The sequence below is a fragment of the Prionailurus bengalensis genome, chromosome C2 (assembly GCF_016509475.1).
Source record: "Prionailurus bengalensis isolate Pbe53 chromosome C2, Fcat_Pben_1.1_paternal_pri, whole genome shotgun sequence".
Lineage (NCBI taxonomy): Eukaryota > Metazoa > Chordata > Mammalia > Carnivora > Felidae > Prionailurus > Prionailurus bengalensis.
The window spans coordinates 12629401-12646892 of NC_057350.1; the positions used below are offsets into that span (position 1 = coordinate 12629401).

Genomic DNA, 17492 nt, shown 5'->3' on the forward strand with positions numbered 1-17492 from the left:
GAGTTCAGGCCCCATGTCGGGCTTTGTGCTGACACCTAGGAGCCTGGAGCCTGTTCCGGATTCTGTGTCTCCCTCTTTCTCTCTGCCCCTCCCCCATTTGCACTCTCTCTCTCTCTCTCAAAATAAATAAACATTAAAAAAAAAAAAAGAGTTGATTAGATTGTCACAGTCTGAACAGTGGATCCAGTGTCACAGCACAGAGATTATGTACTTCTGCTTTGATGCAAGTCTGACTGCACTAACCATGAGGTTATTTTTGCCAAAACAAATAAATAAATTTAAATGAGTTTCTTAAGCTTCTGCATTAACCAGTGTAAAGTAAATATGAGAGTTAGAGGGACAAGTGAAGATACTATGAAGACACATCCGTCAAATCCAGACTGTTGAACATTTTACGGCAAATGGCCCAACTTCTTTAAAAAATAAATAGTATTTGAAAGGGGATGAGGTGGGGAGGGTTGAGGGACTATTAAAGATTCAAGAGATATAACAAGCAAATGCAATGTGTGGGCCCTATATGGATCCTCTTTTAAAGAAATCAACCACGAGAAGACATTTTTTTAGATAATTGGGGAAATTTAAATACGAACTGATAGTGTTAAGGAATTGTGTGATGATGACATCGTGATTATGTGAAAATAAAAATGCCCATTACTTTAGATGATGTGTAGTGAAGCATGTATGGGTGAAATGGCGTGTGTCTTGGGATTTGGTTTAACGTATTCTAAGTCCACGCATGCGCGCGCGCGCACACACACACACACACACACACACACACAAAGTGGGGGAGGGGGGTGGAAGAAAAAAATGGCAAAATGTTGATAATTGTTGAAGCTCGGTAATAGGTAGAGGAAAAAGTACAGCTTGAGATTACTCAAATGGTGAGCACTCGTTTCATAAGTAAGCTCAGGTTTTCTTTGTGAAAGAGTAATAGGTTTGGAAGTGTGGCGATCTTTTGGCTAAATCTCAGGTTTTTCTTTTTAAAGGAAACAAAAACAGCTTACATAAGGATGTCAGTGTTGGTGTGGATTTCGGGACTGTTGGTAGAATTACTGAATTTGGGTATATAAAGATGTAATTGCCAGTTATCTTGTAAAATAGGCTATTTTGTCCATATCTTTTAAAAAGATTCCCTTTGTAATGTTTTCTGGTAGCACAACAAACCAAAAGCTCTGGGCTGTGGAACTGCAGAAGACCATCTCCAGAGACAACAAGTATGTGCTGCTGGCTTCTGAGCAGTTGGTGGGCGTCTGCCTGTTTGTTTTTATCAGACCCCAACACGCTCCCTTCATCAGGTCAGTGAACAGGGCGCTGTGCGCAGGCTCTTTCCCACCCTCGAAGTAGCCAGAAAAAGACCTGGAATGTGTGTTGCTTCAGGGAAACAATTACTCATGCATCTTGTTCTTAAATGTGTTTTTGATGAAAGAGTCACCAGTCATTCCGTCACACCGTCTCACAGCCTTGTCCTTGAACTACAGCTGTACGTTTGTGTCCTAGACCTTCCTAATGTCTTATGCGCACAGAACTGTGTTGGCAGCTCGGATCTTGGACTCAGAGTCCTTTGTTTTAAAGGGACGTTGCGGTCGACACCGTGAAGACCGGAATGGGAGGCGCCACTGGAAACAAGGGGGCCGTTGCGATACGGATGCTGCTGCATACAACCAGCCTCTGCTTCGTCTGTAGCCACTTTGCTGCGGGCCAGTCCCAAGTCAAAGAAAGAAACGAAGATTTTGTAGAAATAGCGCGAAAGTTGAGTTTTCCAATGGTGAGCTCATACTGCTTGTTCTTGAAGATGAAGCTACAAAGTGCACTTTCGCTTGTTCCAAATTCTCTGTCAGCTTTTGAAAATTTAAGATACTTCTTAGAAACATCAACGATTTTCACCTAAATAGATGCTTCATGTGTTCTTAGTCTGGGGTCAGATAAACAGGGCCTGGCCGGCGGGGGCGGGGGAGCGGCGAGCGTATCTGAGGCAAAGAAATAGTGGTAAAACATGTTTCATATTGACCGTTTAGATCTAAAATGCTTCTCCTTGCCTCCAGGGAAGGATGCTGTTTTCCCACGACTACGTATTTTGGTGTGGTGATTTCAACTATCGCATTGATCTCCCTAATGAAGAAGTTAAAGAGCTCATAAGACAGCAAAATTGGGATTCTCTTATAGCAGGAGATCAGCTTATCAATCAGAAAAATGCTGGACAGGTATACACATACTTAAGATACTTGCGTTGAGAAGAAGGGGATCTTTTGTTATGAAACATGCTTTCCTTAATCACAGTGTTGCCTTTTTTAAAATCCCTTGGAGTCTATACTTAACTACATATCTCTAGTTTAATAGATATAGAATTACCTTTCCTTAAAGACAGAAAAGAACAAAGGAAGATTCATAATAACTCCCAGGAGGAAAAATATATTAAGTTTCTGTAAGACTCACTTTTTTTTTTTTTAATGTTTATTTATTTTTGAGAGAGAGAGATGAGATAGAGTCGCAAGCAGGGGAGGTGTACGAAGAGAGGAAGACACAGAATCTGAAGCAGGCCCAGAGCTGTTGGCACAGAGCCTGACGTGGGGCTCGAACTCAGGAACTGCAAGATCATGACCTGAGGTGAAGTCAGACGCTTAACCGACTGAGCCACCCAGGCGCCCCAAGACTCTCTTTCAAGTAGAAGAGAATACATTTTTGATTCTTTCTTTTTGAGTAATAGTGAATTTAGAATCTTAGTCTTCAAAGCTACTGTTTTTTTAATGTTTATTTATTTTGATAGAAAGTGAGAGAGAGAGAATGAGCAGGGGAGGGACAGAGAGAGAGGGAGACAGAATCCGAAGCAGGCTCCAGGCCCTGAGCTGTCCGCACAGAGCCCGACGTGGGGCTCGAACTCACAGACCGCGAGATCGTGACTTGAGCCAAAGTCAGACGCCCAACTGACTGAGCCACCCAGGCGCCCAATATATTTTTTTAAGTAAGAGGTGATTAAGGCCACTTGATATCGTGCCTTCGTGATCATCTGACTTAAATTCTAACACTTTGGGCCCCACTTCACATTTTAGGCCTTATTGCCTCATTTGAGAATAAGACATCAGACTATATATATGATTTCTAAAATCTGTCATAGTTTTGGTTTTTGTAGCTTAAAGGTCTGGTAGAGTTCCCTTATTCACATTTTTGTACTTTGCTTAATCAGAGGTCAAACAAGTGGCATGAACAAGTCCCAGGTTATTTTTTCTTACCTTTTGTTCCATTCAGTTAGAAGTGTTCATCTGATGGACACAGATTTTGTGTGAATCTCCGGCATATAGTAGACATGTAGTGAATGGCTGCCTGCATGAAAACAGAACTTTTTTTCTAATAACTTACTTTGTATGTTTATTTTAGATTTTTAGAGGATTTTTAGAAGGAAAAGTTACCTTTGCTCCAACATACAAATACGATTTGTTTTCTGACGACTATGACACCAGTGAAAAGTGCCGCACCCCTGCGTGGACAGACCGTGTCCTCTGGAGAAGAAGGAAATGGCCTTTTGATAGATCAGGTTGGGAAATGGACTTCTTCATTTAAATGAGCTAATGCAAATTTTATGAGGAAGAAGGGAATGATATAAATATCAAGGGAGGAGGGCTGTTTTTTTTTTTCAACAAAGGTTTGCTAGAATAGAATAAATAAAATTTAAATATAAAACAGTTTTTAAAATATTCTCAGACTTGCTTATAATAATTTAATTTTTTAGTGTGTTTTCTTTCCATAATTCCATATAAAGAGAAGTGAGGAAATTTCATGTTTATGAAATTTCAATGAAAATTTCAATTGAGTGCTAACGAAGGTTTTTAATTTGAATAACCAATATGGTTTGTAAATATTATGAACTGCTACTTGTCTGTTGAATTACTTATGAAACACTATTTGGCTTTTAAGTACTCTCAGAAATAAAGCCTTATCTTAATTTTTACTAAGTAAAGCATAAAGTGATAATTCAACCAAAACACCTTTCTAACTTAAAGGTATCTGGACTTCCTGCCGATTAACAAGTGTATCAGGGATCCCAGCCTCAGACAACCGAAGCCAGTAAAGCGAAGAAGCTTGCTCCTTGCTCCCCATGATCTGTCACGCGCCTGTGGTTTTATTTTTGTTTTTGTTTCATTCTGACTGCAGCTGAAGATTTAGATCTTCTAAATGCTAGTTTTCAAGATGGAAGCAAAATCCTCTACACGTGGACTCCTGGCACTTTGCTGCACTACGGAAGAGCCGAGCTAAAGACTTCTGACCACAGGTTTAAACAGTCTTGGTATTTCTAACCGTGCTTGAAATTTACTTGAAATCCATCCTTTAGTAAACATTTCTAACACATCCATCTCCCTTTATGCCTTAAGGCCTGTCGTTGCCCTGATTGATATAGATATATTTGAAGTTGAAGCCGAAGAGAGGCAAAACATTTATAAAGAGGTGATTGCAGTTCAAGGTCCACCAGATGGGACAGTGTTGGTCTCAATCAAAAGTTCTGTCCCAGAAAATAATTTTTTCGATGATGCTTTGATTGATGAGCTTCTGCAGCAGTTCACAGATTTTGGTGAAGTTATACTCATAAGGTGAGTAAAATATTTATTGTCCAAAAGCAGCTCATGACTCATAGATGTTTTCTACATTAGAAATTACCTTTCTATTGTTTGAACAGCATTTGAGTACAGTAGACCCTTGAATAATGTGGGAGTTAGGCACACTGACCGCCATGCAGTCCAAAATCCACTTAGAAGCTCTGAGTCCCCAAAGACTACCAATAGCCTACTGGTGACTGGAAGCCTTAGCAATAATGGAAACCGTCAACTAACACATATCTTATGTGGTATATGTCTTCTATACTTACAATAAAGTCAGCTAGAGGAAGGACAATGGCGTTATGAAGTCATAAGCAAGAAGACATACATTTACGGTACTGTACTGTGTCGAGAAAAATCCATGTATAAGGTGACCTGTGCAGTTCAAAACTGTGTTGTCTGAGGGTCAACTGTATTTTTATTTCCAAATTACAGGAAAGTCATACTATAGAAATGTTATTTCAAAGAGTTCATAGGTTTTGAAACTGAATTACGTTTATAGAGTTTAAAGCTGAATAGTGAAAGTCTTTATGAACAATTGATGAACAAAAAATATGTGCACTTTGGGACGCCTGGGTGGCTTAGTCGGTTAAGCGTCTGACATCGGCTCAGGTCATGATCTCACAGTTGGTGAGTTCGAGCCCCGCATCGGGCTCCGTGCTGACAGCTCAGAGCCTGGATCCTGCTTCAAATTCTGTGTCTCCCTCTCTCTCTTCCCTTTCCCCATTCACACTCTGTCTCTCTGTGTCTCTCAAAACTGAATAAACATTAAAAAAAATTTTTTTTAAACATTTATTTATTTTTGAGACAGAGAGAGACAGAGCATGAGCAGGAGAGGGTCAGAGAGAGAGGGAGACACAGAATCCGAAACAGGCTCCAAGCTCTGAGCTGTCAGCCCAGAGCCTGATGCGGGGCTTGAACTCACAGACCGCGAGATCATGACCTGAGCCGAAGTCCGACGCTTAACCGACTGAGCCACCCATGTGCCCCTAAAAAAATTTTTTTTTAAATATGTGCACATTTAGGTGTGGTTATATATATCATACAATGTATAACAAAGCCCTATGACAAAATGAAGCTGTGATCACTGTTTTATTTTATATATATATATATATATTTTTCAATGTTTACTTATTTTTGAGAGAGAGAAAGAGAATGAGAATGAGAATGAGCCAGGGGTGGAACAGACAGACAGGGAGACACAGAATCAGAAGCAGGCTCCAGGCTGAGCTGTCAGCACAGAGCCCGACGCAGGGCTCAAACCCACAAACCGTGAGATCATGACCTGAGCCAATGGCGGATGCCCCACTGACTGAGCCACCCAGGCGCCCCACACCGTTTTATTTTTTTAAGGAGAGTTAGGAGTAAAGCAGAGTGACTTTTCCTCGCTTAGTTTAAGAAATTTGATGTTTTGAGTAATTTTAAGTACATTTGATTTCCAACTAACAGAGAAGGCAGCACAATCAGATCAGTCAGGAGTCATCCAGTCCAGTCTTCGTTTCTGTTATTGACTTACCCATCTGCCTTTTGCAGAACCAGATGCTTCTTCCCTTGTTTAAAAAACATGTTCTTTTCCAAGTGTCCAGCCGTTCTGAAAGACTGCGTGTGTTTGAATTTCATATGGAAGGGACTTGACTCCTTTCTGTGCTTTGCATCTACTCAGTTAGGTATGTTTTGTAGATATTTGGTGGACACATCTCTGTACTGGGTGGCCTAGTCCACAGATTGAAGATAGTGTGCTTCTGTAGAGCAAGAAGCATGCGGAAGAAACCTGGAGTCCTTTCAGAGAGTAAGTGAGCAGATACAGAAGAAATTGCATTTATATTTCCCTCAGATCTTCTAACAAAGATCTACCCCAAAGCTTTAAAACAAAACAAAAAAATTTCTAAAATCCTAAGGCATTCGGAAGTATATAGTGAAATCTCCAGGTTTACAGATGACAGAAAGCTTGGCCAAGTATAGAAAGCCAAGTTACCAGGAGCCTGATGTGGGCAGCCTAGGAGCAGGTAAGTGTCCTCGTGAGCAAATGCAAATTATGGAACTGGGCTAGAGAGAATAAAGGGTGAAGGACTCTGAGACAGGAAAAGGACCTGTCTTTATAATTCAGTCTTGAAGCGGGGCGTCTGGGTGGCTCAGTCAGTTGAGCATCCGACTTCGGCTCAGGTCATGATCTCACGGTCTGAGTTTGAGCCCTTTGTCCAGCTCTATGCTGACAGCTGGGAGCCTGGAGCCTGCTTCGGATTCTGTGTCTTCCTCACTCTCTGCCCCTCCCCCGCTCATGCTCTGTCTCCCTCTCTGTCAGAAATCAATTAACATTAAAGAAAAAACAGTCTTGAAGGAACTTGGTGTTAAATTGGAGCCAGGAGCTTTCCCCAAAGTGCTTGTCATCTTTAGAAAAAGTATTGGTAACAAAACAAGGTATTACCCTAACATTATAAAACCATGCATGCCTCCACAGGTGGAATATTCTGGTTGTCACACACCTTCAGGCAACCAAATTATTTTCTATTTCTATTTCTATTAGAATAGAAAAAGCAGACAATGGAAGTAAACAAGGAGAGGACTACTGTTGCCAGTAAGGCTAAATTGATCATTACCTTTTGTTCTAGAATAAGACTATGGTTTAGGAGTGACTGAAGTCCTTTATATGTAAATAAGACATTCCCTGGAAATGTGAATAGGACAAATTTAGGTATTTATATTAATTGGGGGGAAAATCTAGAAGTTTTTACCCTAGTGGGTGAAAATAGGAAGAAAATGCAGCTTCTCAAAGACCTACATATACATATGTGTGTGTGTGCATGTATATATACATATATACATACATATATATATATACACACACACATATATATACACACACATGGATATTATATATACATGGATATTAAAACCAAAATCTCTTGTTAAGTTAAACATCCATAAGGAACACATTGCTAATTAAGGGTAGGATCAAGAAATTAGCACTGCCATATGACCACAAATGCTTTGGTACCACTATCAAAAAACAAACACAGTAGACTGCCCCCCCCCCCCCATCCATGGTTTCGGTTACCTGAGGTCAGCTGTGGTCTGGAGGCAGATGACCCTCCTCCTGATGTAGCATCAGAAGGTCACTAGTAGCCTCATGTTACACGACAGTGCCTACATCACTCACCTCACTTCATCTCATCACGCAGGCATTTTATCATCTCCCATCCTCACAAGATAAAGGGTGAGGACAGTACGATAAGATATTTTGAGAGAGAGACCACATTCACATAACTCTTATTACAGTATTTTGTTACGATTGTTCTATTTTATTCATGTTGTTAATTTCTCACTGTGCCTGATTTATAAGTTAAACTTTATTGTAGGTATGTAGGTAGAGGAAAAAACAGTATGGATAGGGTTTGGTACAATCTGCAGTTGCAGACATCCTTTGGGGGTCTTGGAATGTATCTTCCATGGATAAGGAAGAGGGGGGGCTATTGTAAATGTTTGGAGTCGGGGGGACTAGTGCCGCATAAGCGCAACCTTATAGTAGTGATTTTAACCTTTGGAGGAGAGATCTTCTCCATTGCCAACAGTATGAAAAAGATCCCCTTCATAGTATTTAGATAGGAATGATGTTCTGTGTCTTTCAAATGGTGGCATCTTGCAGCTTAGTAACTTAACATGCCAAAGAAATTGAGTCACTTATCGTGGTCATATTTGGGTGATTGTAGAAATCTGTAGAAATCAGGCCTCTGATTTAAACAGGGTAAAGTACTTGTTCCTATTTCTCTTTTTAGCCTCTTCCTCTTAATATCCATAAGCCATGCCTTTGAATCCTAGCTTGTGTGTGCATGCACGCACGTGTGTACGTGCACATATTTTCCCCTCATCTTTGAAAAATCTGCAGGAATTTCTGATCTTGATTTGTATAATCGGGGAGTAGTCCAATGTGTAAAATTGTTTCTATAAATAAGACTGATAATGTTTTTGTTTTACTCTTTTTTGTGCGATAACATTATTACATGTCAGTGATCGTCTTAATTCAGAACTTACTCTAATGTCCTTTTAGTTTTTTTCTTTTTGGGGGCTTCTTATTTCAAAATTGCAAACTTAGAGTCATAGCAAAGGCCATTGAAGTCCCAAGAGAGTAAATGGCTGTCCCCTGCATAAAGACAAGGACCATAATACCCTAAGGCCCTCTGGGGCCAATCAGATATGTGAATTTTAATGACAACTCCCCATCTTCTTTCTTGGTCAAAGGAAATTTGCTTCAGAGATGTCATGGAGACCTTGAAAATACATGGTGCTGGACTCTGGGGTCAGGAAATTTGTATTCTAGCCCTGTAACGGAGTCTCGTTGTAGAGTGGCTTTGAAGAAGCCACTTTTAACCTCTGGCCCTTTTTGCCTTGTGAGTGAAATGAAGGATTAGATTAGCAGGATCACAAATGGAGGGCCACAGGGCCCTTCTTCTGACAGGCTGTTTTATTAGCATGGTATTTGAAAGAAATTTGAATTTGAAAGCTTTGAGAGGCAGAGTGCCCTCTCCAGGCCACCAGTGGCTCTACTGCTCTCCCTGTTGTGTTTTACTTCCTGGCCTCCATAGGCCTTTGTTAATCAATAGTCAATGGGCTGGTTGTTGGACTAATTATATCTAAGGTATTAATTATTTTTTGTTGTTTATGTTTCTCTTTCTTGAAGATTTGTAGAAGACAAAATGTGGGTTACATTTTTGGAGGGAAGCTCTGCCTTGAGTGTTCTGAACCTAAATGGTAAAGAGGTACGTAGCATTTGTTGATTGTAAGCCACTTTGAAATTCTGTATCCAAAGATTATAATTTTATAGCCATGCAGCAGGATTATCTAGATGTATTTCCAGTGCAGAACTATAGAAGACCTTATGGTGTGCTTTAATATTTATTATTTAGACTAGGTTTCTGACCAGCTTGGAATGATTTTGGTCCTCCCTAAAGACACTAACAATTGGTAACAGACTAAGAAGAAAATGTGTTTACCACCCAACTTGGTTTTTATTATATAGAAATTTTGTTAAGTGGAATAGATATTCTGGCTCATTCATAGTAGGAAAGATTTCTATCGAATGAAGAAAATGCCTTATTTATAAGAAAACAAGGGAGGAAGGTACTCTTTATTCCTAAGAACTTGTTTTCTTGGCTTGGATCATGGTACCCAGATACCTTTTTCAGGTGTAGGTAAAATAATTCCCATAGATAACAAATCCATCCCACCAAGATATTTTAGAAATTTTTAAATAGGTATTCCTGACCTGTGACTTAACATGTTACTGATGGAGGAAATTTACATCAATTTGGCCCGGAATAGTTTTATTTCCATAAAGTGCTGTATCTTTCAGTTTTTTCTGAACGCTTTTAGACACATCCTGTTTCTAAGTATGCGATCACTAGACAGGATAGACTAAAATCCGGGCCTAATTTCTCCAACAGTGGGCCACTCATAAGGACTTCCCTGTGCTTCCTCTTCTGTCGCATTATTTCAACTTCCTTGGAGAAAAAAATTTCCACATATACATTACTTTTTTTTTTTTTTTTTTTTTTTTTGAGACAGAGCATGAACGGGGGAGGGGCAGAGAGAGAGGGAGACACAGAATCGGAAACAGGCTCCAGGCTCCGAGCCATCAGCCCAGAGCCTGACGCGGGGCTCGAACTCACGGGCCGCGAGATCGTGACCTGGCTGAAGTCGGACGCTTAACCGACTGTGCCACCCAGGCGCCCCTATACATTACTTTTGAAATAGGTTTTATAGGGTTCTATTTGCTTGTTTTTCCTGAATGTAATAGTAATACACTCAAGCAAAAGTAAATCATGAAATACAGAAAAGTATAAAGGAAGGGCGCCTGGATGGCTCAGTCAGTTGAGCGTCCGACTTCGTCTCAGGTCACGATCTCACAGTTGGTGGGTTCAAGCCCCGTGTCGGGCTCTGTGCTGACAGCTCAGAACCTGGAGCCTGCTTCCGATTCTGTGTCTCCCTCTCTCTCTGCCCCTCCCCCACTTACTCCCTGTCTCTCTCTGTCTCTCAAAAACTGAATAAATGGTAAAGAAAAAAAAGCATAAAGGAAGAAATAATGAAGAACACTAATCCTACTATTGCAAAATAATTTCTCCTCACCTTCCTCTATGCATATATATTAAAACCAATGAGATTATATATACATATGTGTATGTATCAACACAAGTGGGATATATGTGTACACACATACATGCATATACAAGCACAAATGAGATCGTGTTATAAATACTGTTTTCTTACTACCTCTTCACTTGAGACTGTATCACGGGCGTTTTTCTTTATGAGCAAATAATGTCACTTTTACTCTTTCCATTAATTTTGTTGCATGGACAAATACATAAATTTATTTAACAAACTCTTATTAATAGCAGATTGTTTCCAACTTTTAATTAGCAAAACCAGCATTCCAGGGAAGCCCTGTGTACACTATAACTTTGTGTGCCTATCCTGTTATTCCTTCCCTGAGGATAAATTCCTAAATGTAAATTTGCTGTGTCAGAGAATATAGGCAGTGTTACAATCTGACGCTTGCTGCCTAATTGCGCTTCAGAAGGAGTAGATCTAATTCTGTTATGCCTCGGATTACCCACCGTCTGCATCCTAATCGATACTGGGTCATGTCTAACTTTGACAGTCTGAAAAACCAGTAGTATGTCATTCCCATTAAGATTCTGATCGCTGCTTAATTTAGTGGTCATCAGTACTTTCTCAATGAATTGCGTATGTCCCTAGCCCATTTTTCCCTGGTGTATAAGATCTCCCTTGGCGTTAAAATTTCAGTCCCTTTCTGTGTATGCTGCAGATGTTCCTGTCCGTCTTGTAACTTTGTTGTCCTAACTGTATGGAAATTATTGAGTTTTAAATTTAACTCTAGCTTTGGTCTCTTCAAAAGCGTGTCCTCGTCCCTTAAGGGTATAAATATTTAAGAGCAATTCTGAATTTGACCTTCTTTGTCAGCTTGCTCCTTTGCTGAGTATTTCTTTTGTCCCTCTCTGTTTTATATTTTCCCCTCTTCTTCAGCCCTGTCCCTCACCCTCAAGTCTAGTTATCTTTGTTACATTCTTAGAAAGTACCCACTCTTAGCTCCCCAAAACTATTTTGAAAATTCTGTAAAAACGATGTTTGTGGAAAGTGCGTAATAATATTTAATTTGTCCTTTTGAAAGCTAGATATTTTCAACTCTCTTGTCTGTTGCCTTTGCTAATAACATTATTTCAACCTGAAATCTTTAGGATGGAGTCCCATAAGAGCTCTTCCATTCCAGGGAAGAATCTAGAAAAAGTAGCTAGCTTAAGTGGGGGCCAACCCACAGGATGACCTTCTTGAGCGTGTTCTTTAAAGACCTGTGAAGCCTGTTGCCAAGTTCTGGAATGGAATTGATTTAGGCTGATAAGCAAGTAAAGAAAGGATTACTAGTTTCTTAGAAGGCTGACTTCAAAGCTTAGTGTGGACACTAAATTACTGTTAAAAACCACTGTAGCATTCAGGCCAGCAGCTTTCAATGTCTCCATCCTGTGCCTTCAAGGAATTCTCATGTCGATAGCACTTTGGGCCAAGGAAGATCTGTACCCACAAAGGTGCCAGCTGTCTTCACAGCATGTCGGTCACAGCTACACAGTTCATTTGAAAATACCAGAAAAGTTCACTTATTTTATATGCTCCAGAAGCTCTTTAAATGAGGAAAGTTGAAACTGTGGGAGAGAGCTTGCATTTTTTTTTTAATTTTTATTTATTTTGGAGAGAGAGAGCACGAGCGGCGGAAGGGCAGAGAGAGAGGGAGACATAGAATCCGAAGCAGGCTCCAGGCTCGGAGCCATCAGCACAGAGCCAGATGTGGGGCTTGAACTCACAAACCGTGAGATCATGACCTGAGCCGAAGTCGGATGTTTAACCGACTGAGCGACCCAGGCGCCCCTCCCCCCCCCCCTTTTTTTTTGAGAGCTTGCATTTTAGAAAGCAGATTAGTTACATGGTATGGGTTTTCAATGAAAATGGCTTTCTAGTGCACAGCCTCTGTTTGACCAGGGAGTCTTTTTTTTTTAATTTTAGTACGTAGTTATTTATTGAGAGAGACAGAGCCTGAGCATGCGAAGCGGAGGGTCAGAGAGGGGGAGGGAGAGAATCCCAAGCAGGCTCCGCACTGTAAGCTCAGAGCCCGACGCAGGGCTCGAACTCATGAACTGTGAGACCATGACCTGAGCCAAAATCAAGAGCCGGTCGCCCAACAGAATGAAGCACCCGGGCACCCCTGACCAAGGAGACTTGTGGCTGTCTGCAAGTGTTTTGAAACTATTTTTTGAATCCATCAGCAGGACAGTGTGACTTAATCATAACGTGTTTGAGTGTTTTAGATTATACTTTTGTCTAAAAGGCACTCACATTTATAAGAAAGGTGGAGTGCCAGTCTGTCTCTTCTGTAATTGTTTCAGGTGGGAACAGTCACTGAATATCAAAGAAAGTATGAAACTATGTAGCGAAACTGTCAGTTAATTTACATCTGGCCAGGGAAAGATACTGACTTACAGCAAAGGAAACCTGATTCTGCGTGCATCCTAGAAAAGAAGACCTTAGATTTAGCAACACAGGCTTTTAAAGGAGAAACTGGGCATGTTTATACTAGTTAAAAATTCAGTATATGTGAGACGGTGTACGTTGAATTGAGTCTAGCTGAAGTAAGCCTATACTGTTGCATAGTATAACCAGAGCAGTCACTTGTTTTCCAAGATAATTTTCATGCCAGTGAATGTTTATCTTACATCTCTTCTTACCAACTAGTTATTGGGTCGGACTATAACTATTACTTTAAAAAGTCCAGACTGGATCAAAAATCTGGAAGAAGAAATGAGTTTAGAGAAAATTAACGTTCCGTTGCCGTCATCGACAAGCTCTACCCTGCTCGGTGAAGATGCGGAGGTCACAGCAGATTTCGATATGGAAGGTTTGTTTATCGAACGCATTTCCTTCTGCACCTCTAGATAAGTGTCCTTCCCATCCGCGAAGTCTCAGTCCCCATCTCTGTCTTCTTGTAACACACAGAGCAGCATCAGTTAGATTTTGTTTTGCGTCGTATTGCGTGTAGTTTGCCGGTACCTGGACTTCAAATTGCAAACGTATTTGCCCTTCTGCCATTGAAAGGATAAGATCTTTACAAGTGCTAGTTCATGTCCGTGTACGACAGGGGCACCAATTGGTATTTCTGGTGTGTGGTTTGCAACCACTAATTGCAGTTAAGGTAAAGAGGGAGAATTTCAAAGCGCGTGTTCTAACAACAGAAATGAGTTAAAAATAATGACGATAAAAGAAGGTATATTTCAAAGCAATTTTAGGAAAGATTCTCAAGGCGGCTAGGAGCACATGCATTTGAACGGACCCATATAAATGTAGCCATCTCGAATTTAGTGTTCAGTTATCTGGACAATAGTTTCCTTAAATGTGATTAAGAAGTGTAGGTGCTTTCTAATGCTATATGCTGTATTTTTCTAGCATGTTTTCCATTAAAATGCATGCCTTAGTTTATAAAATGACAGTCTATCATACTGTGAGACCCTGTACATCTAGAGAACGCATTAAGAGTTGACCGCCTTAGGAGACAATGCCAGTTTTCCCTTTTCTCTATTCATTTGTTGACTTAGTCCACACATTTATGTCCTACATTTTATGTGCCAAGTGCACACCGGGTGCTGGAAATTCAACAGATGTCAGCCTTGCCCTTCCAGAACTCCTAGCTTAGTGGCGTTACAAGTGAGCGGGTAGCGAGAATCTCGTGACAGCGATGCAGTGGCGAGCGAGTCTGGGAGTTCACGGGAGAGTTGCCCAACCCGGATTTGGGAAGTTGGGAACGGTTTCCCAGAGGACTTGAAATTTAAGTTGAGAATCTAAAGACTGGGTGAGAATTAGATGAGAGAAGGTAGAGAGGGAAAACCAGGAAGAAGGGATGTGCAAGACCACAGTGGGGAAAGGCTCAAAGTTCTTCCATAAATATGCTCGTGAGGGAGTAAGCAGAGAGAAAAGAAAGCAGGAGGGGAGGCAGTGGGGGTGGGACATGGATTTGGTTTCGATCGTGTCAAACTGAGGTGCCTTTGGAGCCTGCTGGGCCCACATGTAGGCTGTGGGTACCTGGGTCTGGCGCTCCAGAGAGCCCTGGGCTCACGGGGCAATTATAATGGCAGTGAAAGCCATGGCTAGTCATTAGCTTGGCCAGAAGGTCTATATAGAGATGGGAGAAAACCAGTCCTGGGAACGAGCAGAGAAACTCAGACTTCAAGGACAGGCAGAAGGCAGCTGCTCGGAAAAAGAAAATGAGAAGAAACAACTAGAAATGTCAAAGCCCCAAGAGGTTGGCATAAAAATCAAGGCAAGAAATGGTAACAAAGGAGGCATAGTCAGTGGAGTCCTGTGTCACAGAGAGAGGAGGAGAAACGGGGACCACAACTCGCCCTTTGGATTTAATAACAGTGAAAGCGGCTGTTGGTGACACTCATGAGAGTACTTTCAGTGCAGTGATGAAGCCAGATGGTGGTAAATGGAGGTGTGGGTAGAAGATGAAGAAGCGGAGAGAGTGTCTGGAGACAGCTCTTTAAAGAAGCTAAGATGGGGTGGCGGAGAGAAAAGGGCAGTTGCTCCAGGGAGATCGGGGGTCCAGGGGGTGCTGTTTGAAAGGAGAGAGGCTTGAGAATGCTTAGCGCTGATGGAAAGGGCTGATGGTGTTGGGGACCATCAGGGCAGAAGGAGTGGGGGCGCAGGTCACTGAGAAAACGGGGGAGGGGCAGAACCCCCTTTGTTTCCCCCACAAAGACCTAAGTGCAACCACGGGGTTGGACTCCAGTTTGGCAGCAGGTTGTCGAAGGGGACGGGGGTCCCATCTTAAGACTTCTCTTTCCTCTGTGAAGTGTTAAAAGTTGAGGCTATCTGCAGGCCTAGGGCAACCCGCCGTTTGGGGAAGAGTCGAGAAGTTTTCGAGATAAAGCTCCTGAGATGGAGTTCGGCGGGAGCCAGTCACAAAACCGTGGAATTGCCAGGCAGCTTTGGGATCCCAGAGGAGGCTGAAGACTGCAAATGTAATGCCACCGCAACCGTCAGCACCACGTGACCAGCAGCAGCCCAGGTGCAGCCACAGAGAGATTAGACAGTGCAAATGACAGGTGGGACAAAAGAACAGTGCATGGGGGGCGCGGGGGTGGTGGAGGTGAAGTGCCCTGGAATGTGAAGTCACCTTCAGAGGAGCAGAATCCGACAGACAGGGGCTGAAAGTAGAGGGGGCCCAAAGGCCTGGATCCCGATGAAGTCCCAAGAGGAAAGAGTAACTGAGAGCGAGAACCGGAAGGCTGGGAGCTAAGGGTCAGAATGAAGTGTCGGGAGCGTATTTCGGAGGCGGTGCCGCTGTGAGGGGCTGTGTGTGTTTGAGCGGAGGAGAGTGGAAGGACAAGACCAAGGCATTTAGGTTGTCCATGCGTTACCGCCGATGCGAACTTTGATGTCACCCGGAAAGATGGTGGGACCCGACTGCCATCCTGCTCTCTGCTTAGTCCTCAGTGAACGGGTTCAGGTGACCAGGAGGATGGAGGTTGGAGATCATGACAGCAAGGAGGTATACGGGGTGTTCCGTAAGCTCCCGCTGGCATAGCCTCAGAGAAGTTTGTTCAGGACTGGAAGGTTAATGTTCTGAAATTGGAATGAGGTTGCCAGGGGCACCCTGGCTGTACTTCCCAGCCTCGAGGCAAGGGGAGATGGGGGAGCCCGGGAGAGCCCAGGGGGAGGAGTGGTGAGGAGACTCTGGGGGAAGGGTGTGCGTCTGTAAGCACTGGAGCTGAGTTGAGGGCAGTGGGGAGGGAGCAGTTCCACAGGGCACGTAGGAAGGTTCGAAAGGAGAGCGGTAAACCTTTCAGTCTACTGGTCCGGCTGCTGAGCGGAGAATTGAAAGCTGTGAGTCACCCCGCTCAGTCACCACTGGCATCCTGATGCCCTGAGGTCATAGGCTTCTCTTTAATTACATTTTCTGTAAGGGCGTTGATACTATTTCTGGTTCCGCACACATCCAATTTTTATATGTGTCTACATACTTAACCTGTGCACACTGCGATGTCATAATGTGAACGTGTTTATTTTGCGTCTTGAACCCCCTGAAACCTGGATTGGTGAAGACCATCTCTGAGAAAGTTGAAATGGTGGTCATTTTGATAACCTTGTGTCCTTAGGTGATGTTGATGACTACAGTGCTGAAGTTGAAGAAATTCTTCCCCAGCACCTCCAGCCGTCCTCAAGTTCTGGCCTCGGCACTTCCCCGAGCTCTTCACCCCGAACCAGTCCCTGCCAGTCACCAACCATATCAGAGGGTCCTGTGCCTTCCCTTCCCATAAGACCGAGTCGGGCACCATCAAGAACACCTGGGCATCCATCTTCACAAAGTGTGTATTTTCCTTAAAGTTGTGTAGGACCTTCCCTAGCTGATTTGATTTTATTTATTTATTATTTTTTTTAAATATTTGTTTATTTTTGAGAGAGAGCGAGAGACAGACAGAGTGTGAGCAGGGGAGGGGCAGAGAGGGAAGGAGACACTATCCAAAGCAGGCTCTGGGCTCTGAGCTGTCAGCACAGAGCCTGACGCCAGGCTTGAACCCACAAACTGTGGGATGATGACCTGAGCTCAAGTCAGACTCTCAACTGACTGAGCCACCCAGGTGCCCCAATATATTTGATTTTAGACGATCAAATCTCTGTCGCCTTTGGATCTGTACCATGTTTTCTGTGCATACAGAAGAGGAAACTTTGTAGATGGTAAGCTCTAAATGGAAAGGAAACTCATCATCACTTCGCTTGATGAGAATTTTTCTGAAATCATTTTTTCTATGTGCTTAGGTTTATCCATGTCTTAAAACGAATGTTTTT

General features: G+C 42.4%; 1 protein-coding gene across 15 annotated transcripts in view; it reads left to right on the plus strand.

The window, feature by feature from the left end:
• The window catches only part of SYNJ1 (synaptojanin 1), a 91299-nt gene that overhangs the window by 57056 nt on the left and 16751 nt on the right, over positions 1-17492 (plus strand). For all 15 annotated transcript variants that reach the window (XM_043593730.1, XM_043593718.1, XM_043593723.1 and 12 more), the window contains 9 exons: positions 1155-1295; positions 1573-1765; positions 2043-2201; positions 3373-3529; positions 4147-4264; positions 4365-4580; positions 9262-9340; positions 13383-13545; positions 16802-17011. In XM_043593730.1, coding sequence (XP_043449665.1) covers positions 1155-1295; positions 1573-1765; positions 2043-2201; positions 3373-3529; positions 4147-4264; positions 4365-4580; positions 9262-9340; positions 13383-13545; positions 16802-17011 — 1436 coding nt within the window. The remainder of the gene's footprint in view (positions 1-1154; positions 1296-1572; positions 1766-2042; positions 2202-3372; positions 3530-4146; positions 4265-4364; positions 4581-9261; positions 9341-13382; positions 13546-16801; positions 17012-17492) is intronic.